The 17,350-nt window shown below is 43.0% G+C and overlaps 3 protein-coding genes across 4 annotated transcripts in view; 1 reads left to right on the top strand and 2 right to left on the bottom strand.

Moving 5' to 3' along the window:
• Positions 1-89: 89 nt before the first annotated feature.
• On the bottom strand, positions 90-2,277 carry LOC109466297 (elongator complex protein 4-like). The gene is made up of 2 exons (XM_019764005.1): positions 1,718-2,277; positions 90-1,385 (listed from the first exon to the last, which is right to left on the bottom strand). The coding sequence occupies exons 1-2, from the start codon at positions 2,140-2,142 to the stop codon at positions 605-607; spliced, it is 1,206 nt and encodes a 401-aa protein (XP_019619564.1). The 5' UTR covers positions 2,143-2,277; the 3' UTR covers positions 90-604.
• A 54-nt stretch (positions 2,278-2,331) lies between these two features.
• Positions 2,332-5,458, top strand: LOC109466298 (TM2 domain-containing protein 3-like). Of its 2 annotated transcripts, none has more exons than XM_019764007.1 (5): positions 2,332-2,489; positions 2,737-2,844; positions 3,474-3,664; positions 3,916-4,075; positions 4,460-5,458. In XM_019764007.1, exons 1-5 carry the CDS (start codon positions 2,399-2,401, stop codon positions 4,702-4,704), a joined length of 795 nt encoding a protein of 264 aa, XP_019619566.1. In that variant the 5' UTR covers positions 2,332-2,398; the 3' UTR covers positions 4,705-5,458. The 2 variants fall into 2 exon arrangements, with proteins under 2 accessions (XP_019619566.1, XP_019619565.1); XM_019764006.1 differs by having other exon boundaries at positions 2,334-2,489; positions 2,734-2,844.
• Positions 5,459-5,554: 96 nt separating this feature from the next.
• LOC109466295 (tuftelin-interacting protein 11-like) overlaps positions 5,555-17,350 on the bottom strand; it is a 17,166-nt gene continuing 5,370 nt past the window's right edge. Inside the window, exons 4-18 of the mRNA XM_019764003.1 lie at positions 15,295-15,442; positions 14,560-14,660; positions 13,782-13,951; positions 12,985-13,138; positions 12,372-12,609; positions 11,563-11,740; positions 10,594-10,650; positions 10,359-10,489; positions 9,660-9,856; positions 9,148-9,366; positions 8,127-8,263; positions 7,774-7,843; positions 7,215-7,378; positions 6,603-6,665; positions 5,555-6,216 (exon numbers count right to left, since the gene is read on the bottom strand). Of these exons, the coding sequence (XP_019619562.1) occupies positions 6,043-6,216; positions 6,603-6,665; positions 7,215-7,378; positions 7,774-7,843; positions 8,127-8,263; positions 9,148-9,366; positions 9,660-9,856; positions 10,359-10,489; positions 10,594-10,650; positions 11,563-11,740; positions 12,372-12,609; positions 12,985-13,138; positions 13,782-13,951; positions 14,560-14,660; positions 15,295-15,442 (2,201 nt within the window). The 3' untranslated portion in view covers positions 5,555-6,042. The remainder of the gene's footprint in view (positions 6,217-6,602; positions 6,666-7,214; positions 7,379-7,773; positions 7,844-8,126; positions 8,264-9,147; positions 9,367-9,659; positions 9,857-10,358; positions 10,490-10,593; positions 10,651-11,562; positions 11,741-12,371; positions 12,610-12,984; positions 13,139-13,781; positions 13,952-14,559; positions 14,661-15,294; positions 15,443-17,350) is intronic.

Genomic DNA, 17,350 nt, shown 5'->3' with positions numbered 1-17,350 from the left:
TTAAAATTAATCTTACAGATTTTTATGACAGGTACATGTTTTGCACTTACATGTAATGTAAGCATTTCCAATCAAACTATTCTACGTAAGCTTTAATTCCCAACATTGGTATGAACATTGTCTTTTGAAAAGTAACTCTACTATTTTGCATACTATTTGCATTTTTTATGTCAACCAGTCTGTTGCTGGTTGACATAACCAGAAGCACAAGTCAAGTTCCTTTTCCTCTGGATCTTGTAGTTTGTTCAAATTCTTGTGATTAACAAACTACAAGACAACTGTATTTTTCCAAACTTACTGCATTTGGCATCATTAGCATGGTATTCAAAACCTGCAAATATTAAATACTTACCTGCATAGAAATAAGAAACAATCACATACCTACTGCATCGTACATTTATGTGAATTCTGGGAAGACTAGCCCTTGGGCCCACTGCTAATGGAAGTTCCAATAAAGTCTCAAACTCCCAATGTTCTATAAAAATATGACAAATCTCATTACCACTACTGGTGCACATATTTGTCCTTTTGCATGTAATAGTAGAACAACATGTAACAATATAAACCAAATGGAAACGCATTATACAATGTACATGAAATTAATTCAGAAGTCCAGTTTGCTCTTTCCGCTGGTGAAACAGCTCGCAGCTGAAGTTTTGAGAGCTGCTACAGGCTCGTCCTGCTCCCGCTGCTGACTCTCCTGCAGTTCCGGCGGCAGGTGGAGCTTCTCCACCGCAAATTTCTTCCTCCGCAGCTTGAAGGCAAAGTCGCTGCAGTCTGGCACGTGGGACAGGAGGGAGTTGGCCTGGGACAACTGTCTAACGTACAGCAGGCCGTGGTAGTCCCTGTACGCAGGGTTCTGCTCTTTCTCCGATCCCGCGAAGGATTCGAGTCGGACAACGGAGTCGCACAGCTTCTCTAACCGCCGTGTGAAGGCAGCGTCCTGGAACAGATGTGTGGGGACCGTGACGAGGCAAGCGGCCAGCGAGGTTCTGAGCAGAGCCCTGAGAGCGTGGAGGAAGTGGGGGAGAGATGCATCATGGGATGCGCCGCCATCCTGCTCTCCCCATAAGGGGGAACCTAGACAGTGAAGACCGATTCTCAGCACAGTTCTAGACACGTCTTTGGGTTGTGGCACGGTAAGATCAAACTGTCCTTCCATAACCACATCCCGGATGGACTGTAGGAGTTTGACATAGGCAGGGTTTGTGATGCTGCCGGTCCACGCGCCCTGCTCCTCCAGGGGGAGTTCATCCGGCAGGTAGAACAGCCTGCTGGGGGCGGAGTCAGTCATCTCACTGGACATGGTCCTGGACAGGTCGTAGTAGTGGCCGAACTGGGAGAACGCTCCAAGCTCAGGCTGCTCGGTGGGCAAGTTCTGGTACCTAGGGTAAAAATTATAGAATATTTCAAATAACTTTTTTTTTTCAAAGAATGATGGCACTATCATGGCATATACAAACGTATCTGACACATCTTAATTTTGCCGCTTTTATTTAGGTTAATTAATATGCAAGGATGTTAATCATAATAATATTGATATAAGCTTCCTGATTTTGTTGTACACAATTGCTGTTTTTTCTGACATAATATATTACAGTATTTACACATGAAAATTATTTGAAGCAATGCCTTTTTAGCAAAGTCAATAATAGGAATACAATGGGTGGTCTTAAAAATATGATCTAAGAAAATCCTTTATACATGCAACGGTTACCTCCAAGCTATTTTCATGGGTGCCTCTTTCTGCACCTGTTTCTCTGAGGGTACATCTCCCTGGTGTGTCGCTGTCTTCCCCACGTCCTCGCTAACCGGTGCCGGCAGGTCACCCAGGAGCTGTCTGGGGTGGAGTTCAGCCGAGGACAGCAGTAAAGGATGACGGGCCATGATACCTTCCGCCATGAAATACTTCACCAGAAGGCGTGCATAGTTCCCAAACGTGTCTTCCTCTACCAACAGCACCGTCCCCACCACGACCCCTCCTCCGATGATGTGGTCCAGAGACGGGACCCCGGTAGACACCAGGAGTTGGTTCCCCTGTGGTGAGGGCCTTGTGCCGGGGATGTGGAGACTTTTGGCCCGGGCTTTCTTCTGGAAACTAGTGCTACCTCCTCCTCTACCTCTTCCCATGGAGGCTGCCATGTTGTTCTCTACAAGAGTGCGCTGGGGACGAGACTAGTAGACGAAACCATGGAATGCCGAGAGGGGGTGTTTGAGTAGCTCTAATTCTTCATCAAAAAGTATCAAATATGATACAACTGGTCGTAAATATCTGGTGATATATAGTAATTTATGTAACGTTATATATTTAACGCTTTTGATGATATTTGCTTTACAAAATAATGAACAAGTCATAGACTCCTACAGACCTGGGAAAGAGAGCACTTCCGTTTCCAAGATGGCCGTCGGTAGACGAAAATTGCAGATTTTGTCGCTGTTTTTCGTGTTTCTGGGCTGTTTAAGGGCAGCAGAGAGCGAGCAACCCAAAAGTGAGTATGGGTGTGGTTAATATATATGTAATAGAATACACCATAGTTAAATTTGGCGTTTATCGTGTGTTATATTTTAATATCTAGGGTCGGGAAGTCACAAGTTGCATAAACCTCCTGAGCTAGCCGTGGACGACTCTGGTACCCTTTTTGCATGATAATGCCGGCATTATCATGCAAAAAGGGTACCAGAGTCGTCCACGGCTACTCCTGAGCTATATTAATATATTACCTTTCTTACCAGTAGGCGGCACAGAAAGCTCCCCTCAACATCCAGTAACACTGATCACCGCCGACGCCAATGCCACAAGCAGTGATGACAAGGGAACCCGCCCGTCCAACACCACTCTGACGGGTAAGTTATAACGTTATGTACTATATTCCGGTACCATTTGCAGATGATGTGTAGCTTGCAGGTGACGTTAAAGCGATATTGTGTAAGATATTTGCGCCAAAACTGTAAACATAAATAATTGAAATTTTCTCATCTGAATCATCTCATCTAATAGATTGTTATATTCAATAAGTTGCAACATTAGCGTTGTTATTTTGCTTACCGATGACTCAGCGCAGCGCGAGAATAAGTTGTGCCAGGCCCGCTGTATTTTTAGGAGGCTCCTGAAAAAAGAATGAAAACAAACAGCGGTTTTTCTTGGGGTATTTTTGGCAGCTTCAACACGTTTTTGCATCACAATGACATAATTTGATCTTTTACTCCCCAAATGTCATTATGAACCCAATAGGCTTATTAGTAGTTATACTGTGCAAGAAAATGTGTGGGGTCGTGTACCTTTCGAAAAAGAGTGGAGGCATGCCCCGGTGTGCAATGGTACAAATTCTACATCCCAATTCTACAGTGTAGCAGAATCATCAGCAAGTTGATGTTGGGTACCTTAATCCCGAAAGACAAAGACAAGACCCAAACAAATAAACAAACAAACATCGATCCTTGCCCTGTCACTGATTTTCACACCTCTCCCCCAGACAACCCCACCACCCCTCCCACGGGTGTGCAGACATCACACGGCCCAACAGACGGCCCGCCCACCTGTCCCAGTAACGCTCGCTGCAGCGTGCTGGCAGCCCAGTGTGTAACATGTACCTACAACTCCTCCTGTGTGTACGGGACAGACATCACACTGCAGTGTCAGATCAGGGACGGCATACAGTGTGTGGTGAGTATTACATGTATGTACAACATATTTCACATCTAGCCACAAATGCGTGCATGTCATGCATGAACATGTAAGATAATGGTAGTTATGCTGGTCAAATGCACACCAACTATGTGTGACAGGGGCTGTACATGGGATCTATTAAGTTACTTAGTAATAGTACCATAGGCCAGGATGCTGGCCAAATTCAATACTACATTAACACCTATACATGTATGTACCATGTACCTTGTTGTCCTTTCTTCCTGCAGGGACCAACTGCCTTTACAAGAAGTATGAAGTGTCAGTTTTGCTACCAGACAGCAGACACTGAGCATGACTGTACTCACTCCACAGACTGTAAGGTCATCTCTACACCACGGGAAAGATTTCAGGCCAACTGTACTGTCAAAGAATATGTCTTCTGTTTTGGTGAGTTGTGTTAAAATTTGTAATTTGCAGGTAAAAAAAACTGTGTAAGAATTGTTTGAAAATGGAGGTACTAGTACATGTATTGTTTTTGGCATGTGTGTGTCCATGTGTGCTTCTTCATGTAGGTCAGGTTGTAATGGATATGGTGAGGTTCAGTAGGTCCCAGTGGGAGACATTCATTAATCACTTGTAGTTGTAATCTGGTGGTACTTGCTGTTTTTACAGGTGTTTGTTGTTGATCAACTGGTGTTTTCCCTTGCACGATAAAGAAGCAAAAGGAGAATCAAACGGGTTACACTGCATCAGTAGTTGTCTAGGCAAATGGAGCCCTTACATGTATTTTCAACCACTCCTAAAAAGTCATGATTTGAATTGTTGTTTCAGGTGCGAGGACATTCCCCAAGTCGCTGGAGTGTAACTGGACCTCAGGTTACCGATGGTCGACAGCACTGATCCTCAGCATCACCCTGGGGGGGTTTGGGGTGGACAGGTTCTACCTTGGACAGTGGAGGGAGGGGCTGGGAAAACTCTTCAGCTTCGGCGGCCTGGGTGTCTGGACACTGGTGGACGTCCTGTTGATCGCTGTGGGCTACCTGGGGCCTTCTGACGGCTCCCTGTACATATACTGAAACTACTGTGTACTTTAAAGGTAAAACTGTAATTTTGTTCCAACACAAAAGGTAAATGTTCTCACCTAGAGCTTCAACCAGTCACTCTGGGCTTCTTCCTTAGACTGACCCAGTGAGACTTGTCACATGGTTTCTCTGAAGTGTGAAATCAATACCGGGTCAAAGGTATCTTGTATAAAGATGAACAGGGTGTCTGACTGGTCAAAAGCTCTAGGTGAAAACATTTACCTTTTGTGTTGGGTCAAAAGTTTTACCTTTAAACATGTAACTACAAACACAGATGAACTTTCATAATTATTAGTAACTGTATACTTTGTACAGGTGTATATATTCTCATCACATTGTGTCAAGGATGATTGAATACTAGTAAATATATCTGTAAAGTTGTGAGAAAAAAGAATTCATTTTCCTCAGTTTTCACTTTCTGAATCAATGTACATGCATATAGTTGACTCCATATATATAGTGAATCCAACTTGAGATACTTATGAATCATGTAATATGATGATGTATGTACACATGTACTTGAAATGAAGGTGTGCAGCTTACTTTGTTGTTGTCATTCTATTGCCAATCTTTGCAATATACAGCATGCTTCCTACTGTTGTATAAAATTAAATCGTTGATGCTATAGCCATGAGGCAAAGTAACATGTACATGTATATATACACACAACCTGTATATATAAATCTGTATATTCACTGGAATTTACTTGTGAATTAAGTCATTAACAGCATGCACAATGCAGGGTACACATGAAATCTGTGTCTCATTATTTAGTATTCTTTCTGCATCTTTTACATCAAAAAGTCTCTAACAGGTATTTTAAGGTACTACTTTTAAAGTATTTAGTGATGGGGTCACCTCTGTTATTTGCTTAGACTTAGAGCTTTCCTATTAAAAGTAGATACAAATGAGTGAAGGGACAAAATGCTGGTTACAAAGCTTTATTTACAAATCATGTATTCACCGTCCATACTATGTGACAGTATCACTATGCAATCAATAGCACAGTGTTAATTCCTCGTTCAGATATACATAATTGCAATGAATCTCTGTATGTTCTGTGGTCAACGCACTACAGGTTACATGAGTTGGTACTACACAAAGTTAACCACACACAGATTTTGTCACTATTATCATAAACCAGGATGATAACTTTGAAGTTGCATGGTCCATGCTCCTAGTTTTGAGCTTGCACAATTGAGCGATATTTTGATGTATGTGTATTTTGATAAGATTTTATTGTGAACTGAAATGAAATACACAGGCCAGTGAGGACCAGTGCAGGTTTGCAGAAATGGTATTTTATCCCTGCAGACCAATACAGAGTATGTCCTATCTTGCCATGTCGATGAGGTTCTGTAGAGACACAGGCACCCATGTCTTCTCCCCCTGTACAAAGACGACGCCCCTGTCGATGTAGATGGTTTTTGTGCCGAACTGGTACACGGCCTTGGCCTCGTAAAACTTGTTGGGAATGGGACAGAACACCAGGTTGTTCTCCTCCGCCTGAAATGTTCAAAAAGGAAAGTTGTCATTTTTGACCATTAGATGCAATATGAATGTACACAAGAACTGTTCTGTACAAGTTCTGTACATTTGGACTGCCACAAAATATGGAGGAACATGTATTGTTTTTGGTCTGTGTATGTATGAGTGTGTACCTGTGTGTGTGTGTTTCCACAGGTTGTAATGGATATGGTTGGGTTCAGTTTGTTCCAGAGAGTGAAAAAGTCAGATGACTGATATTCTGGTTTAGACGTACAACCTGTCTATCATTCAACAGGCATTCGCAATCACCTGCAATTGTTGTCATTGCCATTTTCCCCATATCCATTAGACAGGGCACTAAAAGATATACATTGTGTATTTCAAGATGCATCATGTTTCTTTACCTTGGCTTGTATGAGGTCTTTGAAGTTCATGGACACATTTGCTGCTTTCCTTGCTGCCTCCATCTGGAACACAAAATAGTAACTTCTAATATTCTTCACTACATGCCCATCAGAGTGTTATTACAAAAGCTACAACTTGAACCACAGACCAAGGACATTATACATGTACAAGATATATCTGCATGTGTAATGTCCTTGCCCAGACTTTGAAACAAAAACTCATAATAAGGAAAAAGACTTTTTTACACAAGTGTTTCATTCTGCCGACATTTCAGGTTCACAATGCACAGCACAGGTGCCACTGCTTAGCATGGCTCTGACTACCCTTTTCATGTGCAAGTTGGTGCACATACATTTGTAAATTTGAGTACTGTGCAACTAATTTTCTCCCGATCTTTACCAGTGCAAGCAAGCTTTTTGTGCAAATGCAGTATTTTTTTCTCATGTGCACCTGTGTACACATTTACCTTTACCAAATAATACAATTTGAGCCCTGAGATTTGTTCCCAAACACAAAGTATTCATAGATACACAATTAAAGGGAATGTATCTGTTAACAGCTGAGAACAGAGTGTGAAACAGAGTGTGAAACAGAGTGTGAAGTGATCTTACCGGGGTCCTCTCCTCCCTTCTCTTCTCGGCGGCCGCCTGAGCCTCAAACTCCCGCCGCCTCTCCGTGGACGTGAGGTACGCCACATTCTCCCGCGCCCCGGGCTGGACCACGCCGCCCCCGCCGACCGCCCGCGTCATGATCTCCAGCGCCCGGTTAAACTGGTCTGGGGAACAAGAACAAAGTATGGATTACCTGTGTATCTATCTATCATGTGTATAAAAAAATGTCATACTTTATGTTTCCTATAACCTTGCAGCAGAGGTGTTGCCAGACTTTCCTGTCTTGGGATGTATACATGTATATCGCCTGTCTTGTCCGTTGTAATTTGTGTACACAAACTTTTTGCAATTCAGGGAGATTTATCCCTGCTGTAAGGTTTGCTTTTTGGTGTCACAAATTTATTTGTTCGTTTATTAATAAATAAATTATTTATTTATATTTTTTTTATAAATAAATTGTGTTTATTTATGAATAAATAGATAATTTTCCAGCCATAAAATCAATATTGGTGCAGAGTTAGGGGCAAATGTGGAATTTCTTGTATAATGTATAATGTACCTTTGACAGCTGGCTCATTCAGCATCTCTTCTGGAAACTGGGACTTCCACCCGAGGTACCACTTTGTCACCTGTACATAGACATGAGCAGATTGTCAAATATCATTAACATCATTTATGTCATATCAGTGGGCCACGATTACGTACGATATGGGTGTTCCGGCCAGTGTGAAAACTAGGGTTCATTGTCCCTGTCCCTGGTGCTGAAATCATGTTTGCTATCTACATGAGACAATCTGACAGAATTTTTCAGATAAGGCCACACCAATTTAATTTGTTGCTTCTCGGATTCGCCCTGTCCATTCTTTTCTGATTTGCCAAAAAAAGAGAAAGATTTTAGGTTAACAGACATACCTGGTCGTAGTCAGGGTTGTTGTTAAGCCAGGTACAGAGGACTTGGATCCATTTCGGGAAGAAGTGTTTTTCAAACAGGGAGGTTAGGCTCTGTACGGGCAGCATGCCATGCCAACGCAGCACCCACTGGAACCCATCTGAGATACATGGGGGAGATACAACATGTAAGACTAGAGAAGTAACATTTGCAAAGCAACTGCATAATGTTTACCTTCAGATATGGTCTACTCTGTTAATTCTTACTCAAACACATTCAAATACATGTACTACATTTTGTACTAGTATATGGTGACAGGAGCAGAGCAGACCATGAAACTGCAACATTATGTAACCCAACACCAGTCACCATGGTGACAGACGTCAACAAATCATGTCATTGGTCAGAATCAGAAGTCACTGGAGAAGAAGAAGAGGAAGAAACTGAGCAAAAACAATACGTTTTCCTTCAGTAAACATAAAAATAACAACAACATAGCAATGTCAATAGCTGGAAAGTGGATAGCAGATAAATATGAAAAGAGGAGACAAGACAAGGCTCTGATTTACTGTTTTATTTCGGTACAGTGTACCGGTACACAGCCCTACTTGGCACTAACCTAAATGCTGCTGGTGAGGGTTGCTAAGCATATAATTAGTATAACACAGGTACAGTACGTGGTACTGAGGGATTAGCTATAGATTTTTGGTACAGTATCGGTACAGTCTACTGGTACACAGCCCTACTTGTCACTGACCTAAATGCTGCTGGTGAGGGTTGATAAGCATATAATTAGTATAACACAGGTACAGTACGTGGTACTGAGGGATTGGGTATAGTTTTTTGGTACAGTATTGGTACAGTGTACTGGTACACAGCCCTACTTGGCACTAACCTAAATGCTGCTGGTGAGGGTTGATAAGCATATAATTATTATAACTCAGGTACAGTACATGTACAGTACGTGGTACTGAGGGATTAGGTATGGTTTTTCGGTACAGTATTAGTACTGTGTACCAGTACACAGGCCTACTTGGCACTAACCTAAATGCTGCTGGTGAGGGTTGATGACAAACTCCTGCAGACACAGCCCCAGTTTGGGCAGGATGTTCTTCAGCAGGAAGGAGTCCATGCTGCCCTCACTGAACACCGGCTTCCAGGGCTGCAGGATGTGGATAGCCGAGGCGTCGCTGGGGTGCCAGTTAGTCAGCGCCTTACCCAACTTGTGTCTGATGGTGGGGTACAGGCACTCCAGCCGAGAACCTAAAACAGTCAACAATAACAGTTGGTCATACAGCGCCTTCCCCAACTTGGGTCTGATGGTTGGGTACAGGCATTCCAGCCGAGAACCTAAAACAGATAACCATTTAGTCATTTTGTACATCATGCATAGTCCGTGACACTAGCACCCCTTTCATACTTGTTCATGCAGAATCTTGCAGCTTGATTTTGTACTACCCTTTCTTGTTTATCTTTGTTTTTCTTAATACATCGTATATGGATCCCATACTGTCGCTGTATATTCTAGGTTCGGTCTTAGGTGTACATGTACTTACTGATGAGGGGTAGCCACGGGTGTAACCACTGGTGGATGGGCATGGTGTCAGTAGTGGGATTCCAGCTGTCCACCTCGGTCATGAGTCTGGGCATGACCAGCTGGTCATACAGGTTATCCATGATCCAGGTGGGCACCAGGGGCAGCCAGTCCTCCAACAGCCGCAACATCTGGTCATAGTTACGCACTGACCATGACCTGGGGCCCCACCAAACAAAGGGGAGATACAAAATTAATGTAAACCATCTAAAAACATTTTGTTACGTCATTGCTTTTTAATCAGTGTTCTAGCCAGTGTTCGTCTTTCTGCCATTGGAGGGAATTTTGCAGCTCATGGCAAAAATTTTACCCAATTCGTTATTTTTGACGAACAAAAAAATTGACAAGTAAAAACATGGAAAGAGATGTTACTGAGCTTAGTCCAACAGCAAAATCTGCCCCCCCATAATGCAGGAATTAGGATTTTAAGGGAGCATGCCCCTGGACCCTAGGGTTGTTGCACTTCTAGAACAACGCCTCACACCTTGGCACTCAACATGATGTCGTGTCAAACAAAATTGACTTGACATAAAATAATTTCAGGCTGGTTTTCAATTTTTGAGAAGTGCACACAGGAAAGATATCTAACATGGCAGTTTACATAGAAACCTGTGTACTGCTGCACAGGAAAAGGTCAATGGCCCATAAGATGGTTTCCTACCCAAACATGGTCCTGATGTGCGGCATCCATATCTCCCACACCAGTCGGTGGAACACGTCCATCCCTGACCCGTCTGACCCCAGAGGTACACCGTGACCCTCCTCTAACAACTCCTTCCACAGACAGAACTCCTGTTCAGGGAGGGTGGGGTCCTGTAGGGGTTTCCAGTCTATCAACAACTTCTTTACCTGCAGGAGAGTCAGAGAATATCTGTAAATATCCACAGACAGAACTCCTGTACAGGGAGGGTGGGGTCCTGTAGGGGTTTCCAGTCTATCAACAACTTCTTTACCTGCAGGGGAGTCAGAGAATTCTCTATCTGTAAATATCCACAGACAGAACTCCTGCAGAGGGAGGGTGGGGTCCTGTAGGGGTTTCCAGTCTATCAACAACTTCTTTACCTGCAGGGGAGTCAGAGAATTCTCTATCTGTAAATATCCACAGACAGAACTCCTGCAGAGGGAGGGTGGGGTCCTGTAGAGGTTTCCAGTCTATCAACAACTTCTTTACCTGCAGGGAGTCAGAGAATATCTGTAAATATCCACAGACAGAACTCCTGCAGAGGGAGGGTGGGGTCCTGTAGGGGTTTCCAGTCTATCAACAACTTCTTTACCTGCAGGAGAGTCAGAGAATATCTGTAAATATCCACAGACAGAACTCCTGCAGAGGGAGGGTGGGGTCCTGTAGGGGTTTCCAGTCTATCAACAATTTCTTTACCTGCAGGGGAGTCAGAGAATATCTGAAAATATCCACAGACAGAACTCCTGCAGAGGGAGGGTGGGGTCCTGTAGGGGTTTCCAGTCTATCAACAATTTCTTTACCTGCAGGGGAGTCAGAGAAGTACATGTATATACATGTATCTGTAAATATTTTCATCAGGCTTGTGAATGAATATCAATAATCTAACTTTATTCACCACCACTTTTTTATAAGAGCAGCCTTGTTTTGTTCATTTTTCTGTGATTTTTAAAGCTTAAAGTTTTCATGAGCAAAACAAGTTTGAAATTTGCACCTGTAACTAGTGTAAGAACCTGTTTCAGAAAATAGGAACCCAAGGTCCTTTGAATATGTCATAAAATCTTTAGTACTAAATTCTTACGCAGAAAAATGACACAAGGATTTCATTTTTCCCTTTTTTTAAAGTTATTTGCACACATTTTTTTTATGTGCAGAAAACCTGCTCCTCTGAATCATACCTACTCACCAAGGGAAAGACTACAGTGATGGCCAGCTGGTTCAGCTCGTAAGTCTTGTACTCCACGTAGTACTCCTCCTGCAGGCGGCGGAACATGGTCTCACAGTCCCGCAATGTCAGCGGCTCCAGACTGCCCAGGTCCAGTCTTCTCTCACACTCCTCAACCATCTCCAACACTGCCTCCAACCTGGCGGGTAGAAAACACTCACACTCAGGGCTCGAAATTAAAGGTGGTCCGATGGCCACTGACCACTAAAATTTTGGCTGGGACAACTAAGAAGACACTTTGGGAAGATAAAAAAATAATCAACATCAGAATGTCAGCCCTTCTTTTGTTTATCAGTCACACATCCCGGCTTTTGGATCCGGAAAAGTCCCCCCAAATTTCCTGTCTACTCTACAATTATAGTGCGCCTGGGAGTGAACATAAGCAAAATTAAGTTGACTTCAAGTCGAAGTCATACAATACTTCCCCCAAAAAACAGGTTGGGACATTTCATCCTTACTTCGGGACAATTGAAATTTATTTTCGGGACACTTACACATCCAAGCAGTGTTCTAGGAGGGCCTGCATGGGGGGTGTCCTAACAAAGCTCTATGCTATGTTTTGAGAGCCGCCTACTATTACACTGAATTCAGGAAGCCTCCCCATTACATTTTACGATTAATTCCTGCATGGGAGCTACTTTTGCACAGGTGTGATTTTGGAACAGTGCCTTTTATGGGGAGGGGTATGACTGAAATATGTTGCATTTGCTCCAGAGCAAATAAACGTTCTAACTGTGTTCTGCGATTATTAACAACATTTCTAAACCAACCTGTCTATGGACTTCTTCTCCTCATGCAGGACTTCCATGAGTTTCTCGTCCTCGTGCTTGAGGTTGACGATCATGTCCTTCTCGTGTCTCAGACGGCGCTCGTTGTCCAGGATGTGCTGCTCCGACATCTCCACCAGCAGGGTCAGGTTGTGCTCCAGCTCAGGCAGGGAGAACGCCTTCTTACGGGGGGTGGCCTCGTCTGTGAACTGGAGCTGTGTGCCCGCTATCTGGTCATACCCTGGGAACAAAGAAATGATATTAAGCATTAAAGGCATCCAATGCAATTAATTACGGGTAAGGCAAAACTTAGTCTAGTTATGGCTTGGATCCTGTCAATCTACATGTTCCAACAGCAGAAGGCATTGGAAGATTCCATTGTTGAGTGGGGGTATAGACTGTTGGAAAGTTTCACATTTTGACCAGGGGTGATTTAGGAACAATCCATTTGTGTGAGAGGGGGACAGGTCCATTTTTGCCAATTATTGTCCATCAAAGATGATGGATTCGGCAACATTTTTGTCTGCAATAAGCGGCAAAATTCTGTTAAATGACAGAAAGACAGGCTCTAGCTAGAACACTGGACTTGACTGAAGTTTTCTGATGTTCTGCTCACCTGACAGAACTCTTGTCTCTGGTCCTGTCATGTCGATGACTTTGATCTTACTGGCAGCGGCAGGGGCGGCCATCTTCTTCTTGTTCCCAGGACCTCCGGTAGCTCGCACGTCCTCCACGGTCTTGTACTTGTACTTCACCTTCTGTTTGGCTTTCTGATAGATTCATTCCAAACAAGAAATTAACAGGAACACAGCCACATAAGGCCACACCAATAATAATTGTTTGAATTCTCGATTCACCCGCTCCATTTCATTTTTTTTTAGATTCAGGTTGATTCCAAAATGCTTTTCTTGTTTTCTGTCCTTTCTTGTCACCTTGTACAAGACCACTTATCTATTAGAAGAAGGGCATTTTTCTTCGGTCCCCAGAGTGGTTGTCTTAGACAAGTTTGACTGTATATGTAAGGCCTAGAAAAAAAATGTTGTGTTTCCTATTTCCTGACCAACCCTAGAAAAATCTGCCGACCCTAGACTTTTTTTTTGTAGATCCCTAGCCTGCAAGGGATATACATTTTTTGAGCTGAAAGACCTTTTCTAGCTCCATGATCTGACACCTGAGTGATAAAACATTGTACAATTGGTTTTCTAACATTAACATTGAAAATATAAGTGTCCTGGCCTCATGCAAGTTTTGCTCTGTTAAACTGTATTGTATGTTGTAAGTTGCACCCCTATTAGATATCACTGAAGTCTCAAAAAAAAGACCAAAAAAAAAAAAGCCCTACCTACCGACCCTATTTTTTCCAGGACTGAAGCCGGAAATGTAACATTTTTTTCCTGTTTTTTTCTAAGTTACCTCAGGTTGTTTCTTCCACTGTGCCAGCTGTTCCTGGAACTCTTCCTCCTCCTCCTCCTCCCCGGTAGTTGTAGGAAACTGTTCGTGCAGATTTTTGTTCCCCTCGAAGCCGTACGCTCCCACCGCTGCACGGCCCTTCCTCTTAAACGCCTCCACAGGCATGGTGATACCTGGAGTTATTAACATTAGAAGGATGTAGCTTCTACATTTTGTACAACAATGATAGAGTTGATGTAGACTTATTACATCAATGTTTCCCTACTTTATACACCTAAGTAGTAATACAGACAAATTTCTATCGAGCTTAGACAAACTTCTGATCTTTTTCTGCTGATCGATGTCTGCTCTTACCTTTTCACCATCACTGAAAAGCGAGAAGTCCAAATTTGATTTACATATTATATATATTATTATAGTGCTAGTGCTAACTTAATCATGAATATGTATACATGTACTATACAAACTGTTCATTTGTTGTGACCTGTACTTAACCCAGTGAGTACTATGTACTTGTACATACAATAAAGGTCTTCATTAATTCATTCATTCATGCAATATGACCAATTAACATATGAACCAAGGTTGTCACTCTGCTCATTCATTACATGTACATGTATATGACTTCTAGTTCTAGTTATGTGCATTATCTCTCATATGGTGGTGCAATTGTATTTTTGTACAATGTAGAAACAATGTTACCTTGCAGGATATTTACGGAGTTCATATCTAACCCCAAGGTAAAGTCATGAATAGTTAAACTGAATAGTCCAACTCTCACCTTGCTTGTTCTTGCCCAGGCCCTTCCCAGGCTCGTACCCCATCTTGGCCAGCAGTTTCTGCCCAATGCCTTTGGTGTGTTTTTCCCAGTTGCCAAAACCCCTGGAATGGAGTTACAGAAACCACTAAGTAGAGAAACCAACCCCTAACAACTTTTGTGAGTAATGTTAATGATAAAGAAGTTACAAATGTAGCATTCCCTCCCGTAAATCTTTGACATGGATTGTAGTCAATTGCCCCCTACACATCTAAAAGAAATTACCACCCAGTATCAGTTTTTTCTGTCTCAATTTTGTTTGACCTAACATCATCTTGAGCACTGAATGTTCAACAACCATAGAAGAATCTAGGGGTACATGTATGTTCCCTTGGGAAAATTGTGAAATCTTGATTCTTATGAAATGCATTTTCTGACATTTTGTGGGGCATTTTGAGGGACGACAAGCCACAATTTAATTCCGGAAAAACAATTTAATTCCGGACTCCGGGCCAATAACTCCAGAATGCTTTACTCGACTAAGCTTAGTTTAATGACATTTCTTTTCATTATCTTTACACACCTTTTTTTCTCTGTCGAAAATGGCAAAATTTTTGTCCGTCATAAACAGCAAAATTCCTTCAAGCAACACTCTGAAAGACAGACGCTGGCCAGAACAATGCCCAGTATCATTCATAGACCAGAAAATTTAGCCTAGCTAGACTAGTTAATGTACTAGACAGCCTCAACATAACCTACTGTTCAGGAACTGCAGTGCGGAACTGAGGTTTTCCCTTTGGAACCTTTTTTCCTTTCTTCTCTTTGGCAGCCCCGAAGTGTTTGGGCATCCCTGCTGCCATGTCTAACTCCATGGGCGATCCATCCACATCACTGTCATCTGATGCATCTGAGGAAACATATACATATATTTTCAATTTGATGATTATAATACAATGCAATGCACTACCTCACACTTGGTCACGTTCAACATATTTAATGAAACTATAAACACAAACTAAGTATTTCAGGATGGCAAAACTGGATTTTCAAAGTCAATTTTTTGGTCATTCTTTTAATGAATTTGAATCAACTCTAATAATAATAATATCCCATTGCATCTATAAATTGACATCTGTGAGGCCAAAAATACCAGAGACGTCACTGATGGAAAATGGTTGCTTGTTTTGTATTCTAGATATAGTCTAGATATTTATGGGCAGTATTAAAAAAATAAAGGACTCCACAAGTAGCTTGTTTCAGGCTCTAGTTCTAGTTCTAGTTCTAGCTACTACTCTGCAAATTCCCTACATACAGGGACATCGCGCAGAGGGGAGATATACACATGATTACGGAAGTGACGATAAACGATTCTTAAAAGTTTGTAATGATGGACTCTCAGCTACGTCGGCAGAAAGGTTATTCCATTCAGGAATTGTCCTAGCATAGAATGAGTATTTTGCAATGTCACAGTGTGGTCTCAGAGTCTTGTACTTGTGGGCGTGGTTGGCACGGGTACGAGCAACTGCTGGAATAAGCCGACTGGGTGGGATAGCCACGAGACCATTGGTTATCTTATACATCATTACTAGTCGTGCTTGCTGTCGTCGAGACTGAAGTGACGGCCATCTCAGGTCATGCAGGAGGGCTGTGACGCTGACATCCTGACGACGGTGGTTACTGGTCACAAAGCGAGCAGCACGTCGGTTGACCATTTCAAGTGTGTCAATATCCTTTCTCAGATAAGGATCCCAGATAACTGCACCATACTCTATAGTAGAGCGAACGAGACTGAAATATGCGGTCTCACGGACTTGACGGGGGCAGTAGCGAAGATTACGGCTGAGAAAATGAAGTGTGTGGTTGGCGCGTGTTACAGCAGTGCTGATATGTGTTGACCATTTCAGGTCGTTGCTGATAGTGATGCCAAGATACTTGGCCTGCTCTGTTTGGTGGATAAACTCGCCACACATCTCGTACATCCAGGTGAAAGGGTTCTTGTTCCGTGTGATGGACATGGTGTTGCATTTCTTGGGGTTGAATTTCATGCCCCAGGTTGCTGCCCAATCTTGCAGTGCGATTAAGTCCTTCTGTAAGATGACTTGGTCGCCTTGACCGCGAATCTCCCTGTAGATAAGGCAATCATCGGCGAAAAGCCTAGCCGTGGTCCCGGGTGATAGACGGGACGGCAAGTCATTGATGTATATAAGGAACAGGCCTAGGAGTGGTCCGAGAACTGTTCCCTGGGGAACTCCGGAGAGGACACATGTTGATGGCGAGCACTCACCGTCCGCAACGACCCACATAGATCTGTTCTGAAGAAAGGATCTTATCCAGTCCAGGATGGGACCTCTGATGCCGTAATGTGCAAGTTTACTGACTAATCGTTCGTGCGGCACCGTGTCAAAAGCACGGCTGAAATCGAGGATACCCATGTCTACTTGCAACTTGTTGTCGTGTGCTGACACAAGGTCGTCAACGGTGAGAAGCAGTTGGGTTTCACAAGAATGAGCTTTGCGAAATCCATGCTGAAACGTTGTGAGAAGATTGTATTTTTCAAGATGGTTCAGAATGTGTCTGCACAGGACATGCTCCATGAGTTTAGAAATTACACAAGTCAAAGATACTGGCCTGTAGTTGCCTGGATCGTGTACTCCACCCTTCTTGAAGACAGGTGTTACCATGGCCTTGGTCCAGTCTTCGGGTACACATCCATGTTGCAGCGACTGGTTGAAGAGTGCTGCGAGTACAGGAGACAACTCGCCAGCCAGCTCCTTGAGGACGCGATTTGGGATCTTGTCCGGGCCGGATGCCTTGT

The sequence above is a fragment of the Branchiostoma belcheri genome, unplaced genomic scaffold (genome assembly GCF_001625305.1).
Source record: "Branchiostoma belcheri isolate BF01 breed outbred unplaced genomic scaffold, Haploidv18h27 scaffold162, whole genome shotgun sequence".
In the NCBI taxonomy this organism is placed as follows: Eukaryota; Metazoa; Chordata; class Leptocardii; order Amphioxiformes; family Branchiostomatidae; genus Branchiostoma; species Branchiostoma belcheri.
Note: the sequence above shows the minus strand (reverse complement) of the source record. Positions and strands in the feature narration are given on the sequence as shown.